General features: G+C 40.4%; 1 protein-coding gene across 6 annotated transcripts in view; it reads right to left on the minus strand.

Annotated features, from left to right (window-relative positions):
* The window catches only part of GRHL2 (grainyhead like transcription factor 2), a 158,183-nt gene that overhangs the window by 48,028 nt on the left and 91,076 nt on the right, over positions 1-19,079 (minus strand). For all 6 annotated transcript variants that reach the window (XM_072734126.1, XM_025994782.2, XM_025994780.2 and 3 more), the window contains exon 8: positions 11,689-11,783. In XM_072734126.1, coding sequence (XP_072590227.1) covers positions 11,689-11,783 — 95 coding nt within the window. The remainder of the gene's footprint in view (positions 1-11,688; positions 11,784-19,079) is intronic.

A 19,079-nucleotide genomic window follows, 5' to 3' on the forward strand; every position in this document is an offset into this window, starting at 1 on the left:
AATGAGAGAGGAGGGTTTGTGTTGGGGAGGTTGAGGAGCCTGAAGGGAACTGGTGAGGAAGAGGCCAACCAAGATGTTTATGTCTCTGTGATCAAGTAATGAACACCTGATGAGGTCAAGTGTGTATTATCAGGGCCAGGACAGATAGAACTCTGGCCATAGTATCCAAAGTCCATGTTACAAAGAGGAAAAGGGGAATGATGGCTGAGCAGAAGTTCAGAAGTAATTAGTGTTTGCACCCCTTTGAAAGGCCAGACTAATGGAGACAGAGGCAGGAAGCTAAATTGCTGGGGTGAGACAGGAGTTGGAGATGGAGAGAAGGCATCTCAGCTGAGAAGTCTGGCGGCAAGCAGCAGGGCCAAACGCAAGTGTTCTTCCAAGATGGAGGAGGTGTTCACACAATAAGAGAGGATGAATATAAGAGGCTGCAGAAAGGTGGAGTGTGGGACCTAAGAGCCTCGGAAGCAAAGATTAAATAGGATTGACTCAAAAGTGAAGTATTATAAGAAAAAAGTCAGAGCTTTCTCTGAAATCAGAAGCCAAGTGAGAGGAAAGCACAGCAGAAAGAAAGAAAGAAAGAAAGAAAGAAAGAAAGAAAGAAAGAAAGAAAGAAAGAAAGAAAAAGTACAGGAAACTCAAAATTATGTACCCAGTGTAGATCACAGCAGTGTGGCCTTGGACTAATTATTTCACCTTTCTGAGCCTCACTGGCCTCATTTTTAAATAGGTACAACAATCCCTACCTTGGTAAGTGTGACACTTTAAAATGAGAGGGCGTTTTAAATTGTAAAGTGCTATGAAAATCGAAGGGAGTTTTTCCTCCTCACTATGGTGCCTATCTTTGCAGATACCTGGTCTCCCAGGTGCTCCTAATCTCTGACCCCAAGCCTTTCCTCACCCCCAGGACACAGCCCATAGGCCATCCATTTTGCTCTCCAAACTGCCCCTGCAAGGCTGCTCTCGGATCCCAGTTCGAGTCTTCCTTCCTCTCTGGATTCTCTCTCAAGGCATTTTGTGATGCTATCTCCAAATGGTTTAAAGGCAGATTCGTTAGGACACTTGTTAATCTGAGCAAAAAAGGTATTTAATGGAGATGAACTGATTTTAAAAGCAGAAAAACCTATCTCTGCACACCACTTTTAGAGGGATGGAGTCACAGGTTTTGACGGAGAAAGCAAGAGAGAAATCTCTCATGCAGAACCTTTATGGCTCTTCTGACTGCTGGTTTCTGCCATCGTGCTGTGTCATCTGAACACAGCTTGTGAAACAGCACCTCAGGATAAGGAAGAATGTGGGCCTTGCATAACAGTGGGTTGGGCTGTCTCACAAATAATGAGCTCCCGGTCAGAGGAAGAATGTCCGCAAGACTGAAAGATTTACTTACTCAATTTGCCGATCATTTATTACTATTGTGATCCTTTTCGGTTCATGCTTAATACTTAAAACTTGTACTGAGTCTGTAATACCATGGCACGAAATTCAAAAGGCACCCAGGTGCCTTTTAAAGAGTTAACCACAGCCACCCTGCATAGCTCCCCAAACAACCAACAGTTTCAGTTTCCCGTGTATCCTTCTAAAAATATGCTACGCAATACATATTATTTTTATACAAATGGCACCACAGTAAACATACAATTCTGCACCTTGCTTTACTAAATACATTTTGAAAGATATCTTTTCTTTTTTAAAGAGCCATGATATACGGAGTGATAATTTCTTTAACATTGGGTTGTTTCTAGTCTTTTCATCTTACAATGACACAATGCATGTCTTTCAACACAGATTGTGTACACGTGTGCATATAAATGATTGGCGGTATAGAGGCGTCACTGACTTTTTGAGCCTGACTTTTGTTCCTCACTATTTTACTGAAATCGCTTTCTTCAAGGCCAGCCTTCTCTATAGCAAATTTATAAGCAGGGATTCTCGAATATAGTATGTATCCAGGAGTTCTTGTTAACATACAGATTATAGGGCCAGATCCCCGAGTTTCCAATTCAGTAGGTCTGAGGTGAAAGATCCAAGTATTTGCGTTTCTAACTCTTTCCCCAGTTGAGATGGATGATGCACGTGAGGGACCATGCTTTGGGAAACCACTGCCTACAGCACTGACTTCACTGCTCAGTTCTTCCTTCTCTCTCCACTTCCCCTGCCTCTCCCTTCTCCTGTACTCTTCCTCCTGACTATCCCTTCCTTGTCTGGTTCCTCCTCCAACATCCCTAATTGGGATGAGTCTAAAGTCCCATCCTTGACCCCCATTTGCCCACGTCCAATTCTTTCTGCGGCAATCTCCTCCTCTTTCATGATTTCTATTCTCCCCTTTTTACAAACAATTCTGAACTTCTCTCCTGCTCCATAATTCCCTGCTCTACTCTGCATCTTTGAGCACCCTGTTCTGCCACCTGGCATGCTCTTCTTTCCAACTTCCACATGCTTAAAATTACAACTGACCCTTAAGACACTGCTCATAAGCCAAATCCTTCCCCACGTCTTCCCTGGAATCTTTAAGTGCTGGAGTATTTCCAAGGGAAGTATAAATGTGTGTGTGTGTGTGTGTGTGTGTGTGTGTGTGTGTGTGTGTGTAAGCGAGAAAAGATAAAGGAAATCTGGCAAAACATTGAGTCAGTCTCAGTGAAGGGTATGCGGCATCAACTGTATTATTTTTTCAACTTTTCATTTGTAATTTCTTCAAGTAAAAAGTTGGGACATTTTAAAATAAAAAACAGAGTTCTCTCCCTTCCCAGAACTTTCCCGGCACCTTAACTCTATTTTTATTAGCGTCCTCATAACTCTTCCTCTCGAATTACATTAGTTACAGCTATGTCTTACTTCTTAATCTGGCCAAAATGTTCTCTGAGAGCAGACACTTTTGCCTGGCTTATCTGTCCATGAATTTCCACCACCTGGCCTAGCACACAATATGCAGCAGGCAAGTTGCTTCAAAGGAGTGACTGTCCCTTTGTCGGGGATGGTGTAGAATATATTACTGCTAGATCCTCCCCATACAAAAAGGCAGTATTCAAAGAGCACATGATTTAGACAGTCCAAAGGAGGAGTTCCATCTCTGCTGTGTTAGCTGTGCTAACTAACCTCTCTGGGCTTCAAATTCTTCATTATTTAAATGCAAAGAAATGCTATCCACTTGAAATATGAATAGTGCATAATATATATAAAATACCTGGCAGGCTGCCTAGTATACAGTAATCACTGAGCAACATTAACTGTGGTACATGTGCATATGTGCACGTGCACAAACACACACACACACCAGCCTGTGAAATCCAAATCTGTAACTTAATTCTGAGCACTTACAACAGTTCATGCATGGAAGTTACAGAGCCCTAAACAGAATTCAGTCCAGAAACCATGGATACACCACATCCTAACCAAAGATCAGGGGGTTGATTTCTTCAGTGAGATGCCTTCCACAGATTATTCCTTCTATATATGAATCAAGTCTAGCTTTATAGTTTTTCCTGCCATCCATTACCTTATAAAACTGGAACAAAGGCATGGCTTTGTTTAAGTTCAATACCAAAGACTCCAGCAAATGTTTACCTTTCCCTTCTAAAACTTCCTTCACCCACACCACGCCCCAGCAAATACATAAAAATGCCATTTCCCCTGCTTTGCAGTGTGTATCTTGACCTTTCAAGACCCCTTGCAGGAGCCTCCCCCAAACCTTTCTTTACTTTTGAGACCATGAAAGATGCCTTATAATATTCTCGACCCTTCCATTAGACTACTAGTTTAAAATTGTGTCCTACTTAGACAAAAAATTGGGATGTAACTTTTTCTTAATCAGTAATATCTATCAACCTGATGTCATCCTAGAGTGTCTTATAAGCAGAGAGAGAATTCCTCAGACTGCTGGCAGGAGATGGGGGACTGGGGGAATGAACTAGGCCATGAACCCACAGAGCATCAAGAGTATAGTCTTCTTTGGCTAGTCCTCTGGCTTCTTTTTTCATCCTGAAAATCAATATTTACATATCTTGTCTCCTTTCTTGGTGTCCAGCACTGGAATTTGGCAGAAAGAGAACACAGGCCATTTAGAAACATCTTCCTGAAAGGCAAGATTTGTCAAAACTACCAAGACTATGATTTTCTAAGTGCTGTACGGTGGCCCAATAAACGCTGATTAAATATTTTAGACCAAACCAAGATACTGGAAGGGAAAGAGAAGGAAAGAGGGAAGAAATACCAATTTAATGGATTTGCCATGTTTTGGTTATTTTCCACAAAAAGAGACTGAATAATTTGCAATGTACAAGACTTTTACGTAGGTTGTGATCAAAGCATTGGTGTTTCTACCAGCCTGTCTTTTAAACTACTAAAATTGAGATAATGAGGACAGAAAGGCTGTTTTCTCCATCCATTAGCCGCTGATGGAGCAAAAAGCTAGGCTTTGCTTGGTGACCACTAGTTGTACCCTGAAAAGACAGCATGGGAAGAGAAAGAGTTGACCCATACAGAGAGAAAAGGAAGAACCCTGGACTTTACATGAACAGAGTTAAGTCACCCTACATGATAGTTCTACAGTACGCAGGAATCTGTGACACAGGCCGCACCAAATGTCCTTAAGTCCAGGGCAGCTGCAGGACCATGCTAAGACATTAAAGGAACTCATGTCCCTCTTTAAGGATGGATTTACAAATATAGGAGATAACCTTTTACTCTCAACTTCCACTTTGATTTTCTGGCTCAACCAGCTGACTCATCTCAGGACATCCATGCTTCCATCCTTCAAACTGGATCTCAGTTCTCATATAATATCCCCTTGGGATCAGAGCAAAATCAGACATAAGGACAATAAGTATAAGGCCCAAATATTAAGGGAAATAGAGCCCAGAAGAAATATCAACATGCATCCCCTTGCCTTGAATTTCCTCACAATTTGAAAAATTACGTGGAAATCTCTTTCATAATCCAGTCATTTAAAGCATCCAAAGGGACTCAAAGTTAGAGGAATCTAACCTCTAAAATAAATATGGCCTATGTGTAAATATTTGCTTCAAATTTACTAGATTGGTAAATGTGGGCTTTCATTTACTGCATTTCTTAGGTTGCAAACAGAAAGCTAATAGCCAATGTGTGTGCCATGTGCAACCTTTACTTTCTCTAATAATGATCACCAGTCTTGCTTTGTATTTTTTGTTGTTGTTGTACTTCCTGCATGGTATTGCAAAAAAGAGAATAGTCTTCATGGTTCATAACAACGTCGTAACACATAACACATAACAGAAGAAAAAGTGTAAAAGAAACATGTACGTAAATAATGTAAATTAGTTTGAAACGAAATTCAGGATACCAGGGAAAGGAGCTAGATAAAAGTGAGGAACACGGAGTACAAAAGTATCACACTGTGGTGAAGAAGTTACATTGCAAAGCATGCACTGACCTTTAATTAATACAGAGTGAAGTAATGATTATGCAAATGAGATCACTAATGCTAGGTAAACACACACCCATTTGAACAGTCCTCACTCTCATATGATATCCATAGATAATGTACACCAGGGTAACCAAAGACACGAACAGGGAGAGACCTGTGTGCTAGAAGTACTGGATCAGTGAGACCATCTTCGTTGGTGGGAAGTACAGAGAAGAGATAGAGGTTGGCAAAAGCAGGGTGATTTAATTGAACTGCTTTGCTCAAGGAGATGGGACTCATCATTTGTTGTCTTTTTTTTTTTTTTTTTTGGACCTGTACTCCATAAACTTCTTTAAGAATGAAAATCATAGTATGCTTTGGTCTAAAAAGAAATACAGATTTCTCTCTGTTGGGATGATTAAGAGTATGGACTCTGGACTCTGAAGGGACATGTTTAAAGTCGGCCTTGTCCACTTGCCTAATCTTACAATGCTTCCTATGGAATCAGAACTGAGATACACAGGAAAATGACCTAAGATGTCTCAGAGCTTCTCTGCTCCCCACTCCACCCTGACCAAGTCTCAACCCTACCCCCCACAATCTCAGCACAAAAATTTGCAAACAGGTATAAAAACATAATACCTTATCTGTGTCCTTGATCCTTTCTAAAATTGCAACAACTTTCTGTCTATGAGTTCCTCCCCAAATCCCCAAATGCAGGAAGAACATTCACTGCTGATATGACAGAGCAGAAGCCTGGACTGGCCTATTCCCTGAAGTCCTTCCTGCAATTCAGCACAGAGAGGGGAAGGAGGCATAGAATAGGCACCACTCCGGAGGGTAATCACTCCTTCTGCAAACAGAAGTGACAGGCAGCAAAAAGTAACCCAGGAGATGCAATTTCATATTATTGAATTATTATAGATTCTTTTAAAAATCAGAGATGGGAGATAGGGTAGTAGTGGGTGTATCTGACTGCTTGGTTATCTAGCAGTGCTGGTAAGTGACGGAGGATGAACATTCTTACTGGATCAAGATCATTCCAAAGGCTTGGATGCAGAGGGATTAAAAAAGTCTTCATGGGAAGAAGCTTCCTTCATCTTAGTTTATAAACCATTAAGAAGCCTGAAGCATAGAAATGGTGGGGGGTGGGGGTGTGTGTGGAATTGCTACGGTGTTCCCGTGGAAAGACACAAAAAGGAAACTTGTTTCTCAAAGCACTAAGTAGCATCTTAATGCTCAAGTAATTGTCTGTGGTCACATGAGAGAGGCCTTTGTAGCACATTGAGGTTGGTTTAATCTTGAAATCATGGTGAATAGAGAAATCAGCACTGGACAAAAATAAAGGGCCCCATTTCAAGAATCTCTTTAGAAATCTGGGAGAAAGGGGAGCCTGTAATTAAGGTTTGCTGCACTCCTACTCTGGGGGTGATGTCATTGCCTGGAGAAGGGCAGTGCTCCGTGCCAGCAATCTGAGCTCACCGCTCTCCAATAATTCAATAGGGTCTTGCATGGGAATTCCTCATCTTGGGGATTACTGAGCAGCAAATCTACTTTGTAGGTACCAATGTTTGGCTAAGTGGAAAAAAGAATTGAAATGACCTTGTAAATGGGAGTCCTGAAAGAACACAGCACTGTGATCTTCCCATTAGAATCACATGGATTGGACCCTAACACTCTGTCAACATCTACCTGGCTCCCCTTCCTGCCATCTGCCAGCTAAGAAAACTGAAGCTCAGGAAGGGAAAGTCACAAAGCCAGCTATTCCAGGGCCACAACTAGCACCTGATGGCTTGGATTCCATTTCAGGGCTGTTTCTCCTGTATGATGCAGTGCTCCATCCCCCCATCAATTTCCAATCTGTGACAGCATGGGCCCTGAGACCCTCGCCCACCCAGATATTGCCTGAGTCATTCCCAGGGACTCCAGTTCATGTTACATGAGCTCCCAGATTGCACAGACCCTGAGGGGAAAATAATGTCCTGTTGAAGACTATTTCTGCCGCTTGTGTCACTGCGCAGAGGGGCACTGTGGTACAACCAGCAAAACCGGTTCTGGGTGGAAGAACTCTGATAGTCCTGGCAGAACCATGCTGCAATTGAGACAGAATCTGGCCTTAATCCCCAGACCTCATTTTAACTAATAGTTTTAACACCTTCCCTAGCCCAACTTTTCTTACCCTTACATTAAACGATTGGAGTTTCACGTCCTTTCTTCTATTTATGCTTAAGGAAAGCTAGAAATAAAATGTAAGGCAGCAACAAAAGAAAGAAGTAGGAACTGTACTCTAGAAAAAGCTATAAACCTTTATCATGAGGTCTTGATTATAGATATGTGGTAAGACTACCAAATACTAGGCTGTTGTTGTTGTTTTTGTTTTTAACATTTTATTTTATTTATTTATTCATGAGAGACAGAGGCAGAGACATAGATAGATAGGCAGAGGGAAAAGCAGGTTCCCTGTGGGGAGCCTGATGTGGGACTCGATCCCAGGACCCGAGGATCATGACCTCAGCCAAAGTCAGAGGCTCACCCACTGAGTCACTTAGGTGTCCCTGTTATTGTTTTTTTAGTGAGTGTCCCAAAACGTAAATCTCCAGATAAAAGTTACCCTCTAACATAGTTATCATAAAAAAAGATATGGTTTTCTCAAATGAAGCTGCTATGACTCAAAGTATATTTGTAGCATTTCTTGTGACATTGCCATCTTTAAAGCTGGTCTTGTACAAGAGAAATCTCATTTTTAACTGTGGAGTGGTGTTATCCAACTTGATATGTACTTATATTTGGGCCCAAGTGATTTTTGATGTTTTTCTTTAAACATCTTCAAAGATTTACTACCGTCACGGGCATTCAAAAGGTCACAGCAACCCTCTCGAATAGTGCTGACACAAGGCTTGCTGCCAAAGGCCTAGCCAAAGGAACCAGAGAATGCTGGAGGGGCTCCTGACCCCACTACTCTCTGACATCCTGTGTCAACCTCAATTGGCTATTACTTTCCCCAACTCTGAAAACCAGTGATGGAAACTGCATATTCAGTTGAGGGAGTGTGGTTGAGGCATAAAAACTCAGATGTCCTTGAGGACCAGGTAAGGAAAGTTCCAGAATGGAAAAGGCCAAAGAAAGTATTAAAAAGAACAGCTAGTACCTCAGAAGAACCACTCTTGGCCTTGCAAATGCTTGGCCTCACGGGTGCCAGAATATTTCATTACACAAAAGAATCTGGAAGCCTAGATTTAAAAAAATCATCATCTCTTGATTATTAAATGTGAGCAAAAATTTTAAAATTTGAAATATAGCTACCTAAATGCAAGACACACACACATATACACACACACACATTCTGTGGGCCACATGAGAGGTGTAAGTCATAACTTGGTGTCCTCTGGCCATGTACACCAAAATAACATGTGACATTGATTGGAGCGCCAGCTTTGAAGCCCACAGATTTCTCTGTTGATATTACAAATAGTAACTTGAAAGCATGGACAACAGCTCCTGAGAAGCCCATCTTATAAAAATTAAAACTCTTCTGTGAGAGGGACACTTTTACTTCTTACTTTGTTGAAGCTCTTTTCTCAACAACCATAAGAATCTGTTTTTTGCAAACTGCTTATTATAAAATCAATACTATTTTATTTTTTAAAGATTTATTCACTTATTTTGAGAGAGAGAGAGAGAGAGAGAGTGAGTACATGGGAGCGCAGGGGGGAGGGGCAGAGGGAAGAATCTCAAGTAGACTGCCTGCTGAGCCCAGAGCCTATCAAGGCTCCACCTCACAACCCTGAAATCAGGACCTGAATCAAAATCAAGAGTCAGATGCTTAAAATCAGATGCCCCTAAAATCAATAATATTTTAAAGAAATACCTTGGGGTCTATAGGTTGAAAAAAAAAATTCTAGTCTCCTAAATGAAGTGAATTTAACTTTTATGATGTTTCTTTAAAAATAAACCCTTCTAGTAGTTTGGGGGAAATTATTAGTTTTTTTTATTACTTATCCATTAACCCAGACTGCATACGACTGCACCAAGTAAAAGTCACTAAAAATAGATATTAAACAAACAAATTTTGCCACAATAAACAAGATAAAGGATTCTCCACTGCCAGTTGTCAAAGTCTACATAAGCTTAAACTTGTCAGCCTGGAACAACACATATGCACAACCACACACATTGAAAGAACACTGAGCTCCTACCTGTCGGAGATGAGCATCTGCACTGGGCTAAAAGAAAGGTCAGCCAGAAAAAAAAAAAAAAAAAAGAAGGAAAGGAAGGTCAGCCCACCCCCAACTTGACTACCTCGCTGGTTCACCAAAGAGCTGCCATCATTTAAGCTATCCTTTCCGGTTAGGCATTTTTTAAAAAATTTATTTAAATTCAATTAATTGATATGTAGTGTATTATTGGTTTCAGAGATAGAGCTCAGTGATTCATTGTCTTATTTAACACCCAGTGCTCATTACATCCCGTGCCCCCCTTAATGCCTAATACCCAGTGACCCTATCCTTTCATTCCCTTCCCCTTCAGCGGCCATCAGTTTGTTTCTTATGATTAAGAAACTCTTATGGTTTGTCTCCCTCTCTCATTTCACTTGTTTTGTTGTTTTCCTCTCTTCCCCTACAGGCCTCCACTGATGCATTCACTTCCTAGCACTCATAGTCACAGACTGATGATGAAAACTGGGCTATGAATGCAGTTCACAGAGCTGGCTTTACAGTGACCAGTACTTTCGATGACAGGATCCCCCTACCACCAACACAGTGGGCCTGCCTTTTGCCCCTCACAATGCTGGAAGGTTCCTGGATCCCCTGTCCCCCACCCTGTCCTAACCTAGGCATGAGGTGTGGTGCAGCAGAGACAACTGGAACTGTGTTGTGTTCGTACATGGGAGGGAACTGAACTGAAGCCCAGGGAGGTCAGACGGCTCACTAAGGACTCCAACCTCTGCCCCATGGAGCCACTGCACAGATGGCCTTTCATTATCTACCCCAGTCATCTAGCCTCTGAGAGAGTGCGGAATGAAGAGGCAGCACAAGGTTTGCATGAGGAACTCTAAAGGGAGGCGGAGTGGACTGCAGAAGACAAACTTCCCCTACAGTTCTGTGTGGGACCTGACCTCCCACCTGTTGCAAGGCGGCTTCCTTCCCTCAGATGCACTGAGCCACTGAACATTCTCCAGGCTGTTCTGGCACTCTGTTGCTGCTTATCCATTTGGGTCACCTTCCTTGGGCTTAAAGCCAATTTCACTTACATTGTTTCATACCTGAGTGAAATGAGACACTGAGCAATTCTTCTTCCATAACTCATGCCCACAAGCTCCCATCCAGCTTCCTTTCTTACCCAGCCTTCCCCCTGCTCACAGACAATGAAGCATTGAAGGTAACTATTTACATTGACCTTTTCATTAGTTTGAAGACAGAGTCTTCTAACACCCTCCTAAATGGTACATAACTGAGGCAGAAAACAAGCTTAGGTTTCATCTGGAACTTTCCCCTAAGTGTAAAATAAGGATCAAGGATCAGAGAAGCTAAAGAACACAGAAGAGTGGCACAAGCAGAAAGTCTGTAGTTTTCATAAAATCAGAGACTCATGCCTGGAAAGCAAATCCGAATATCACCAAGTCTTACTTTTTTTTACCCAAATCAGCATGGTGGTGGACATCTGTCCTCAGGACACAACTCGCCAAAGATTTTACCACTGCCCTTTCTAACCAGAGAAAAACAGGAAAAGCTTCAGCACTCAGCATGAAAGATTAGGCTCAAGGTCACAGTGGTGGCTATACTGCAGCGAGTGAAGGTCAGAGACCTTAGCCCTGCATTCTGTACCTCTCCCTCAAAGAGGGTACACCTGGAAGGACTCATGGGGCCAGAGGCCTACCCAGTCACTTACCTACGGAGACATTAGCTCTGAACACTTTGCTGCCTCTGCAGAAGGGAGCAATCAGGGCTGTCTGGAGGAAACTGCAGTGTAGGTGGAGAAGGTTTTCTAGCCCAGCTTTGCCAGCCCCACATGCTAAAATAAAGCATGGGGACCTGAAGGACTTGATGGGGACAGGCAGCTTGGCCTGTCCTGCGGGAGGCCACAAAGAAGCATGCACTTTTTCTCCTTTACCCCCCAAAAAGGTGATTTCACTGCACATAACTGAATGTGTATAACTTCTAGAGAAAGAGAACAGGTTCGGTTCCTTTTTTCCTGGCTCAAGTTAACAGATCTTCCCCTATTTACAGAGGCTTTTGCAAAAAGAATCATTTGCAGAGAATGGTAGCATTATTTAAAAGGCACAAGAAGTTAATCAATACTATTTTTCCACTCACCTTCGCCTCTTCATTCACATCCCAGGTGAAGGAAACAGCATTATATGCAATCTCCTCAATGTTCCCAATTGTATTAAAGCTCTCCTTGTAATCAGCTATAATATTAAAAAAGAAAAAGATTTTAAGAGAGTAAGACACGTACTGAACTGCCATTTTCCAATGGGGAGAACTTAAACTTGGCTTACTCTTCCAGCTGACCCTCAGCAACAGTTAAGGATTTGTGCTTGTTGATACTCTTACTAATATTTACTCTAGAAGAATGTTCCTCTATTAGAAGAGTAAATCGAGGTCAAGTAATGTTCCTAAAAGATTGGTTTCATTTTTTTTACAAGGCTTATAAAATTATTAATTTTTCCCCTCCTGGATCTTTTGTCACCTACCCACTCCCTCACCTACTCACTTTCCTGCAGCTTAATTTTCCTGGAAGTGCCAGAGAATTCCAAGGGATTGTTCTGTAGAATAGAGTATGCTGTTTATCAGCCAGGCAGTGCCAGCAAGACTTCAGGGAAGAAATTCCAGAAGAGTAAACCTTTTTTTACTTCTTTTTGGATTTAGGCACAAAGAGTTAAGTTAATGATACTCAGCTCACTATCACCACTTATCCTTTCGAGGCCATTCTCTTCCTTTATTTGTTTATGTGATATTTATTTATTCATTTTTATTCCTACTATCTTCTCCCACAAATGCAACAGCTATCGATGTGTTTGCTACATATTCTTAGGAAATAAGTAGGGTTGATTTGCCTGTGTGCATAACTTTTATTTTCAGAAACTGGGTTGTTGGTTGCTAGAGTTGCCAGATTTAGCAATTATTTGGGGTATATTTATCCTGAAAAAGTACCTGTTGCTTGTCACTAATTCAAATTTAATTAGGCACCCTATATTTTATCTGGCAACCCTAGCTCTGAACCCTTTTTTGATCAAATCACATTGCTGGTTGCATGCTTATTTCTCATCATCTGCAGAGAATTCCAAGGTAACTATCGGCCCCTATTCACTTATCCCCTCTCCCCAAAAATAGACACTTTGGTGGTCTCCAGCTTTCTGGTACAGACTACACATTATTATGTTCTCCACGGTCACTGCCTTACTTGGCATTAAGGTCTGGACATGATATTCCTAGTTTTAATCCTCCCTACCTCCGGAGTGTTTTAGCTTATACTTACCATCTGGATTTTCCCCCTATTTCTGGCCTACCTTGATTCTGTACTACATAAACATCGGCCGTGTCCTACCTGGTTGGCATCATGGTACACAGCCCATCTGCTTTCCTATGAGGTCTGGATCATTCACAATGTGGTCACATAATCACAAATGTTCTCTCTCTCAAAGCCCCATGATTATTTTTCTAAAATGAAACTCAGATGATTGTTTTTTATAATTTTTTATAAGACTAAAACTTACACTATGACCTATCATGTCCTTCACAATCAGGCCCGGAGATTCCTCTATGCCCTGATACTCCAGCCCCACAACTGGGGCCTGAGGAAGATTCAATTCTTCAGATAGTTAGAGGTCTTTCTGTTTATAAAATCTTTCTGCATTATTTTTCTTTCTGAGCTAGGACAGGAACTAGGTATTATGACCGAAATCCAGGATGTATCAAGTGTTCCTTGTCTACAAAATCTGACATTTTTCTGGCCAAGTGGTCCTTTCTTCAAGCTACATTCTTCGAAGCTGCTGTGTTACTCCAAGGCTGGTGGCTTCTTGAGGCTTTAACAAGCTCTCTATATTAATGCTGGGCCATTTTGAAGTCTGCTTTCCTAAAGTTCACATATCTGATCATTTTTATCCATTTCTTCCTCGTTTATTATAAATTCTAAGTTCATGTGATCCTTTATCAAGATTTTAGCTACTTTCTTTTAGTAATACAACTCATTGTGTTGTGTGAATTGGGCTGAGAGAAACAATAGTCCTATTTGCTTCTTTCAGCCATGATATAAATAATAATAAAAGTCCATGATATTAACAAATCCATATTAATCCGTAATAAAATAAAGTCAGTTTGATTTGGTTTTCTCCTTATTACCAGGATTTGGGTTGATGGCTAATCCCAGAAAAACCTACTTAATGTGCTCTCCAGAATGGCCGCTGAGACCCACTCTCTAGAATGAGTTGTCCCAATATAGACTTCTGCCAGAACTCTATTTCCCCTTCACCTACCAAGATTCCACATTTTTTTTCTTTGTCAATCCAATGGGTACAAAGTGGTATCCTATTGACATAATATTTGCATTTCTTCACTTGTGAATTCAAACATCTCTTCACATCCAGGATAGCTAACCAAGGTGTCTATTTATAGAAACTACCTGTTCATGGCCTTTGTTCACTTTTTTATTGGTTCCTCCAGGGAAATTTTAAAGCAAAACTATGTATCTTTATATTTTAAATAAAACATATACCCTGTAATACAGAAGTATGTGTGTTCTCCATAGTTAGAGAGACCAGAATCTACTCATCCACAACCACTAAAAGCACATGCGTGCAGACTTCATGTTTCCTACCTCAGTCTCTGAATCCCTTTCTCCAAAATATGTAAATATTTTTACACAATATTGGAACAATTATTTTTAATTTGCTTTCTCCCTCCTTAATAACTCCACATCTTTTTTTTTTTTTTTTTTATTCATGAGAGACACACACACAGAGAGAGAGAGAGAGAGAAAGAGAGAGGCAGAGACATAAGCAGAGGGAGAAGCAGGCTCCAAGCAGGGAGCCTAATGTGGGACTCGATCCCAGGTCTCCAGGATCACATCCTGGGCTGAGGGCGGCGCTAAACTGCTGAGCCACCTGGGCTGCTGCCTGCAGCATCTTTCTAAGTAAATAAATACACTTGTGGAAAATACTTATAATTGCCAAATACTATTATTATTATATTGAATTTTTAAGAGTGCCATAACTTTATTTTGCTCTTATTGGTCACTTAAGTGATGTCCAATACTTTGCTACCTTAAACAGTACTTCATTTAATTATCATTATGGTTAAATATTCACACATACTTCATTATTTCATTAAGATATATTCTCAGAAGTAAAATTAATAGGTCAAAAGCAAATGTGTTTTTAGGGCTTTTAATTCATTTTGTCAAATTGCTCCTGGAAAGGTTGAAACAATACATATTCACGATAAGAGTGTATGAATTCCTGTTTCCTCAAACTGTTTCTCTCCAAAATGGTATGCAAAATGTGGTACCTATTTTAATTTGCAATTCCCTAACTGCAAAAGAGGTAGAACAGGCTTTCCTTTACTGTCTGGATTTTTGTGTTTTTATATTCTTTGTTTTTGAAATTTACTCACTTATCATAATAGCTTCTTGTTATATCCTTTGCTCATTTTATTCATAGGGTATTCAAATTTTCTTATTGATTTTAAAGTAAATATCTAAAGCTAAGAGATAAAATAGAGAGCAAAGGAAAATAATTTTACATCCTACAAACTTAGAGTAAAAATTTATGGCTTTATTTGGGATGATTTCTTTTAAAGATTTTATTTATTTATTCATGAGAGACAGACAGAGAGAGAGAGAGAGAGAGACAGAGGCAGAGACACAGGCAGAGGGAGAAGTAGGCTCCACACAGGAAGCCCAATGTGGGACTCGATCCCAGGTCTCCAGGATCAGGCCCTGGGCTGAAGGCGGTGCTAAACCGCTGAGCCACCCCGGCTGCCCCAATATGGGATGATTTTAAATGCAAACCTGTGTTTTTTTTTTATCAGGCCAGCCAATCTCTTAAAATTCTGAAGGGAGAAGTAGATCATGGAATTTAAAGAAAGGGAGTTTCCCTAATTCTTTATATCTATTTGTTTTAAAAGACAGTCTTATAATTTTTTTGAAGTTTTTAGTAAGGATTTTAACAGCTTTTTAATTAGTTTTTTTTTTTTAAGATTTATTTATTTATTTATTCATGATAGATATAGAGAGAGAAAGAGAGAGGCAGAGACACAGGAGGAGGGAAAAGCAGGCTCCATGCTGGGAGCCCCACACAGGTCACGATCCCGGGACTCCAGGATCACGCCCTGGGCCAAAGGCAGGAGCCAAACCACTGAGCCACCCAGGGATCCCCCTCTAATTAGTTTTTAATAAGCATTTTAAGACAGCTTTAGTTCAATTGTAAATTAAAAAAACAATGTCATATTTAGAAATAAAGACAAACCAAAGTGGTTTGGTCAAACACTTTGACCAAGGATTTTAAAAACAAATGCATTACAAATACAAATACAAATACAAATACAAATACAAATACAATGTTTTCTGGGTTCCCTAATCTGGCACAGGGCCTCTGTCGTTTCTATCATATTCACTTCATCAACAAATGTATTGAACAAATATGTACTGTGTGTTCCCTATTGCCAGGCAGTGTCCCTACGCTGAGGAAACAGCAGGAAACAAGACTAGGTCCCTGATCATGCGGCTTTTATACTCCAGTAGGAGACAGAAGATAAATAAGTAGACAAATAATAAATGAACAACACAATTATGTTTAATAAGCTTTTTTGTGCCAATAACAAAAAACAAAAAGGTTGGTAAGGCTACTTTTTACTGGGTGGTTATACTACCTTGTTTATTTCCTTTATTTATTTTTTTTTAAGATTTTATTTATTTATTCATGAGAGACACAGAGAAAGAGGCAGAGACACAGGCAGAGAGAGAAGCAGGCTCCCTGCAGGGAGCCCGATGTGGGACTCAATCCCAGGACCAGGATCATGGCCTGAGTCGAAAGCAGAAGCTCAACCACTGAGCCACCCAAGCATTCCTGTTTATTTCCTTTATACCGTGTGCCAAAATTTTATTTATTTGTTTACTTACTTATCACCAGCCATTTCCCATTTGCTCTTAAATACTGCTGTTTATTCAGTGCTTAACATCATACAGAAAAAATGCACTTCATACATTTGTTAAAATAAATGAGTTAAGTGAATGAATGAATGTATCCACGAGCATTCTAAACCAAAATTATAACTAAGAGATTGATGTCATCCCTTTTACTTTTCTTTTTTTTGTTTGTTTGTTTGTTTGTTTTTAAGATTTTTTTAAGAGGAGAGTACAAGCATTGGGGTGGGGGCAGGGGGAGCAGAGATACAGGGAGAGGGAGAAACAGGCTCCCTGCTGAGCAGAGAGCTTGACATGGGGCTAGATCCCATGACCTGGGGATCATGACCTGAGGGGAAGGTAGACACTTGACTGACTAAGCCACTCAGGTGCCCCACGCCTTCTTCCTTAACCTTATGCAATACAAGAAATATCTGCTCATCTTTAGTCTCTAACACATTCCTACAGATGGTAAAATAGCTCTATCATTTATTTGTGACTATGAAAATTTTCTAAGACCAAACAGCTTATGAATATTGATGTTGTTTTGTCCACGTACTTTTTTGTCCAATGAATAAAATGCCAATAGATACATCTCCCATTTCTGAAAACTGTGTTAATGTTGTTTGCTTAAAGGCTTATGACTCACGGTATAGAAACAGAAACTCAGCAGCCCATTGTTAAGCCTTCCTTCTTTACTCAAGAAAGTTTCTCAAACCCAAATTTTATAAATGTTGATAGCTGCTCAACTAGTAAAAGGCACTGTGTTGAGCTGGTGTAATAAGCTTAGTTTCCTAGGGCTGTCATAACAAAATACTACATACTTGGTAGTTTAAAACAGCAGAATTGTATTCTCTCACAGTTCTGGAGGCCAGACATTCCAAATCAAGGTGTTGGCAGTGTTGGTTCGTTCTGGAGACCCTGAGAGTTAAGAGGCTCACTCCTAGCTTCTGGCAGTTGCTGGCAATCCTTAGTGTCCCTTGACCTACAGACCTATCCCTCTAATCTCTGCCTCCGTCTTCACATCATGTTCTCTTCTGTGTCTCTGTGTCTGTTCCCCTCTTCTCTTCTCTTCTAAGGATTTGTCATCGGATTTAGGGTTCACTCTAAGCCAGGATGATTTCATCTAGAGAACCTTAAGTACCTCTGTAAAAACCTTTTTCCCAAATAAGGTCCTATTTCTAGATTCTGGGAGTTAGGACATGGACAAATCATTCTGAAAGTCACCATTCAACCTCCTGCACCTGGGATTCCCTCCTATGACCAGAAGTCAGGTGATTTGAGTGCACAGCTTGTTCCTGTATGATAGCCATCATAGCTAAAAAGTAATCACCCCACTCAAAAAAAGAATTATAAAGCACTTAATTATGAACATATTACATTTTGAATGGACTTTTTTTTTCCCTAAAAGATGACAAGGCAACATAAAAACTACATGTATTTTACCCTGGTGTGTAAATATCTATAGAATACTAACATCTACTTAGTGAGAATGAAGATATAAGTGGGAAAATGGCTTAGATGTTTCCAAAAACCAGCATGATGGAACAAAATTATAATTAGCTGAAATAGGTTTCTAAAAAAATGTATGCCAATTTAATCTGAGTTTTATTTCTTAATTTTTTAAAAGATTTTATTTATTTATTCATAAGAGACACAGAGAAAGAGGCAGAGACGTAGAGGGAGAAGCAGGCTCCCTACAGGACCCCAGGATCACGACTTGAGTCAAAGGCAGAAGCTCAACCAGTGAGCCACCCAGGTATCCCTAATCTGAGTTTTATTTTATTTTATTATTTTTTTAATCTGAGTTTTAAAGGTAGTTCTTATTAATCTTAATAATTTACACACAAAAGAACAACCATAAAGTATACAACTGACCTGAAGCGTCAAAAAGAACAGAACCATGAAAGAAGAAGTGAGAGTCTATCTAATGAAATAGGAATGAAGTTTATTTCATTGTTAATGTCATGTAGCTGGTGAGAGTCAAACTTTTCAGGGTCCTCTCTAGCAGTGTGTGTGTCCTTGGAATGTCAGAGTGAAGTGGATGGGAATGCAAAGCCATATACATTCTCTAGGGCCTGTTAGGACAATCCCCAGAGATGGAGAATGAGTATTTCTGGATTCCCAAAGCTTATAGGCTTGTGTGGATGTTCTATAACAGTGCTTCTCAAATCCTGGGGTGCATCAGAACCACTTAGAGGGCTTTAGTAAAATGTAGATGTCTGGGCTCACTACCAGAAATTATGATTCAGTAGGTCTGGGATGTGGCAAAGAATGTGCCATTCTAATGACCTCCCAGATGGGGCTAATGCTGCTGGTCTGGGGTCTACACTTTGAGTAGCACTGTTCTATGGCAGAGTGAAGTGACTGAATCTATGGGTGCATCTGGTTCAGTCCACATACATTCTTAGAGAAAGAGACATCTGTCACTAAAGTTCTCTATTGATTATCGATGAAATCCATGTAATAGATTGTTCTTTTTCCTCAAAGATTTCCCCTCGGGTGGACACAAACTACACATATAGGAAAACCAGGCAGTTACCTATATGGTGAGCTTGGAGTACCACCTGCTCCAAAATGTCTG

This window comes from Vulpes vulpes, chromosome 13 (assembly GCF_048418805.1).
Source record: "Vulpes vulpes isolate BD-2025 chromosome 13, VulVul3, whole genome shotgun sequence".
NCBI lineage: Eukaryota > Metazoa > Chordata > Mammalia > Carnivora > Canidae > Vulpes > Vulpes vulpes.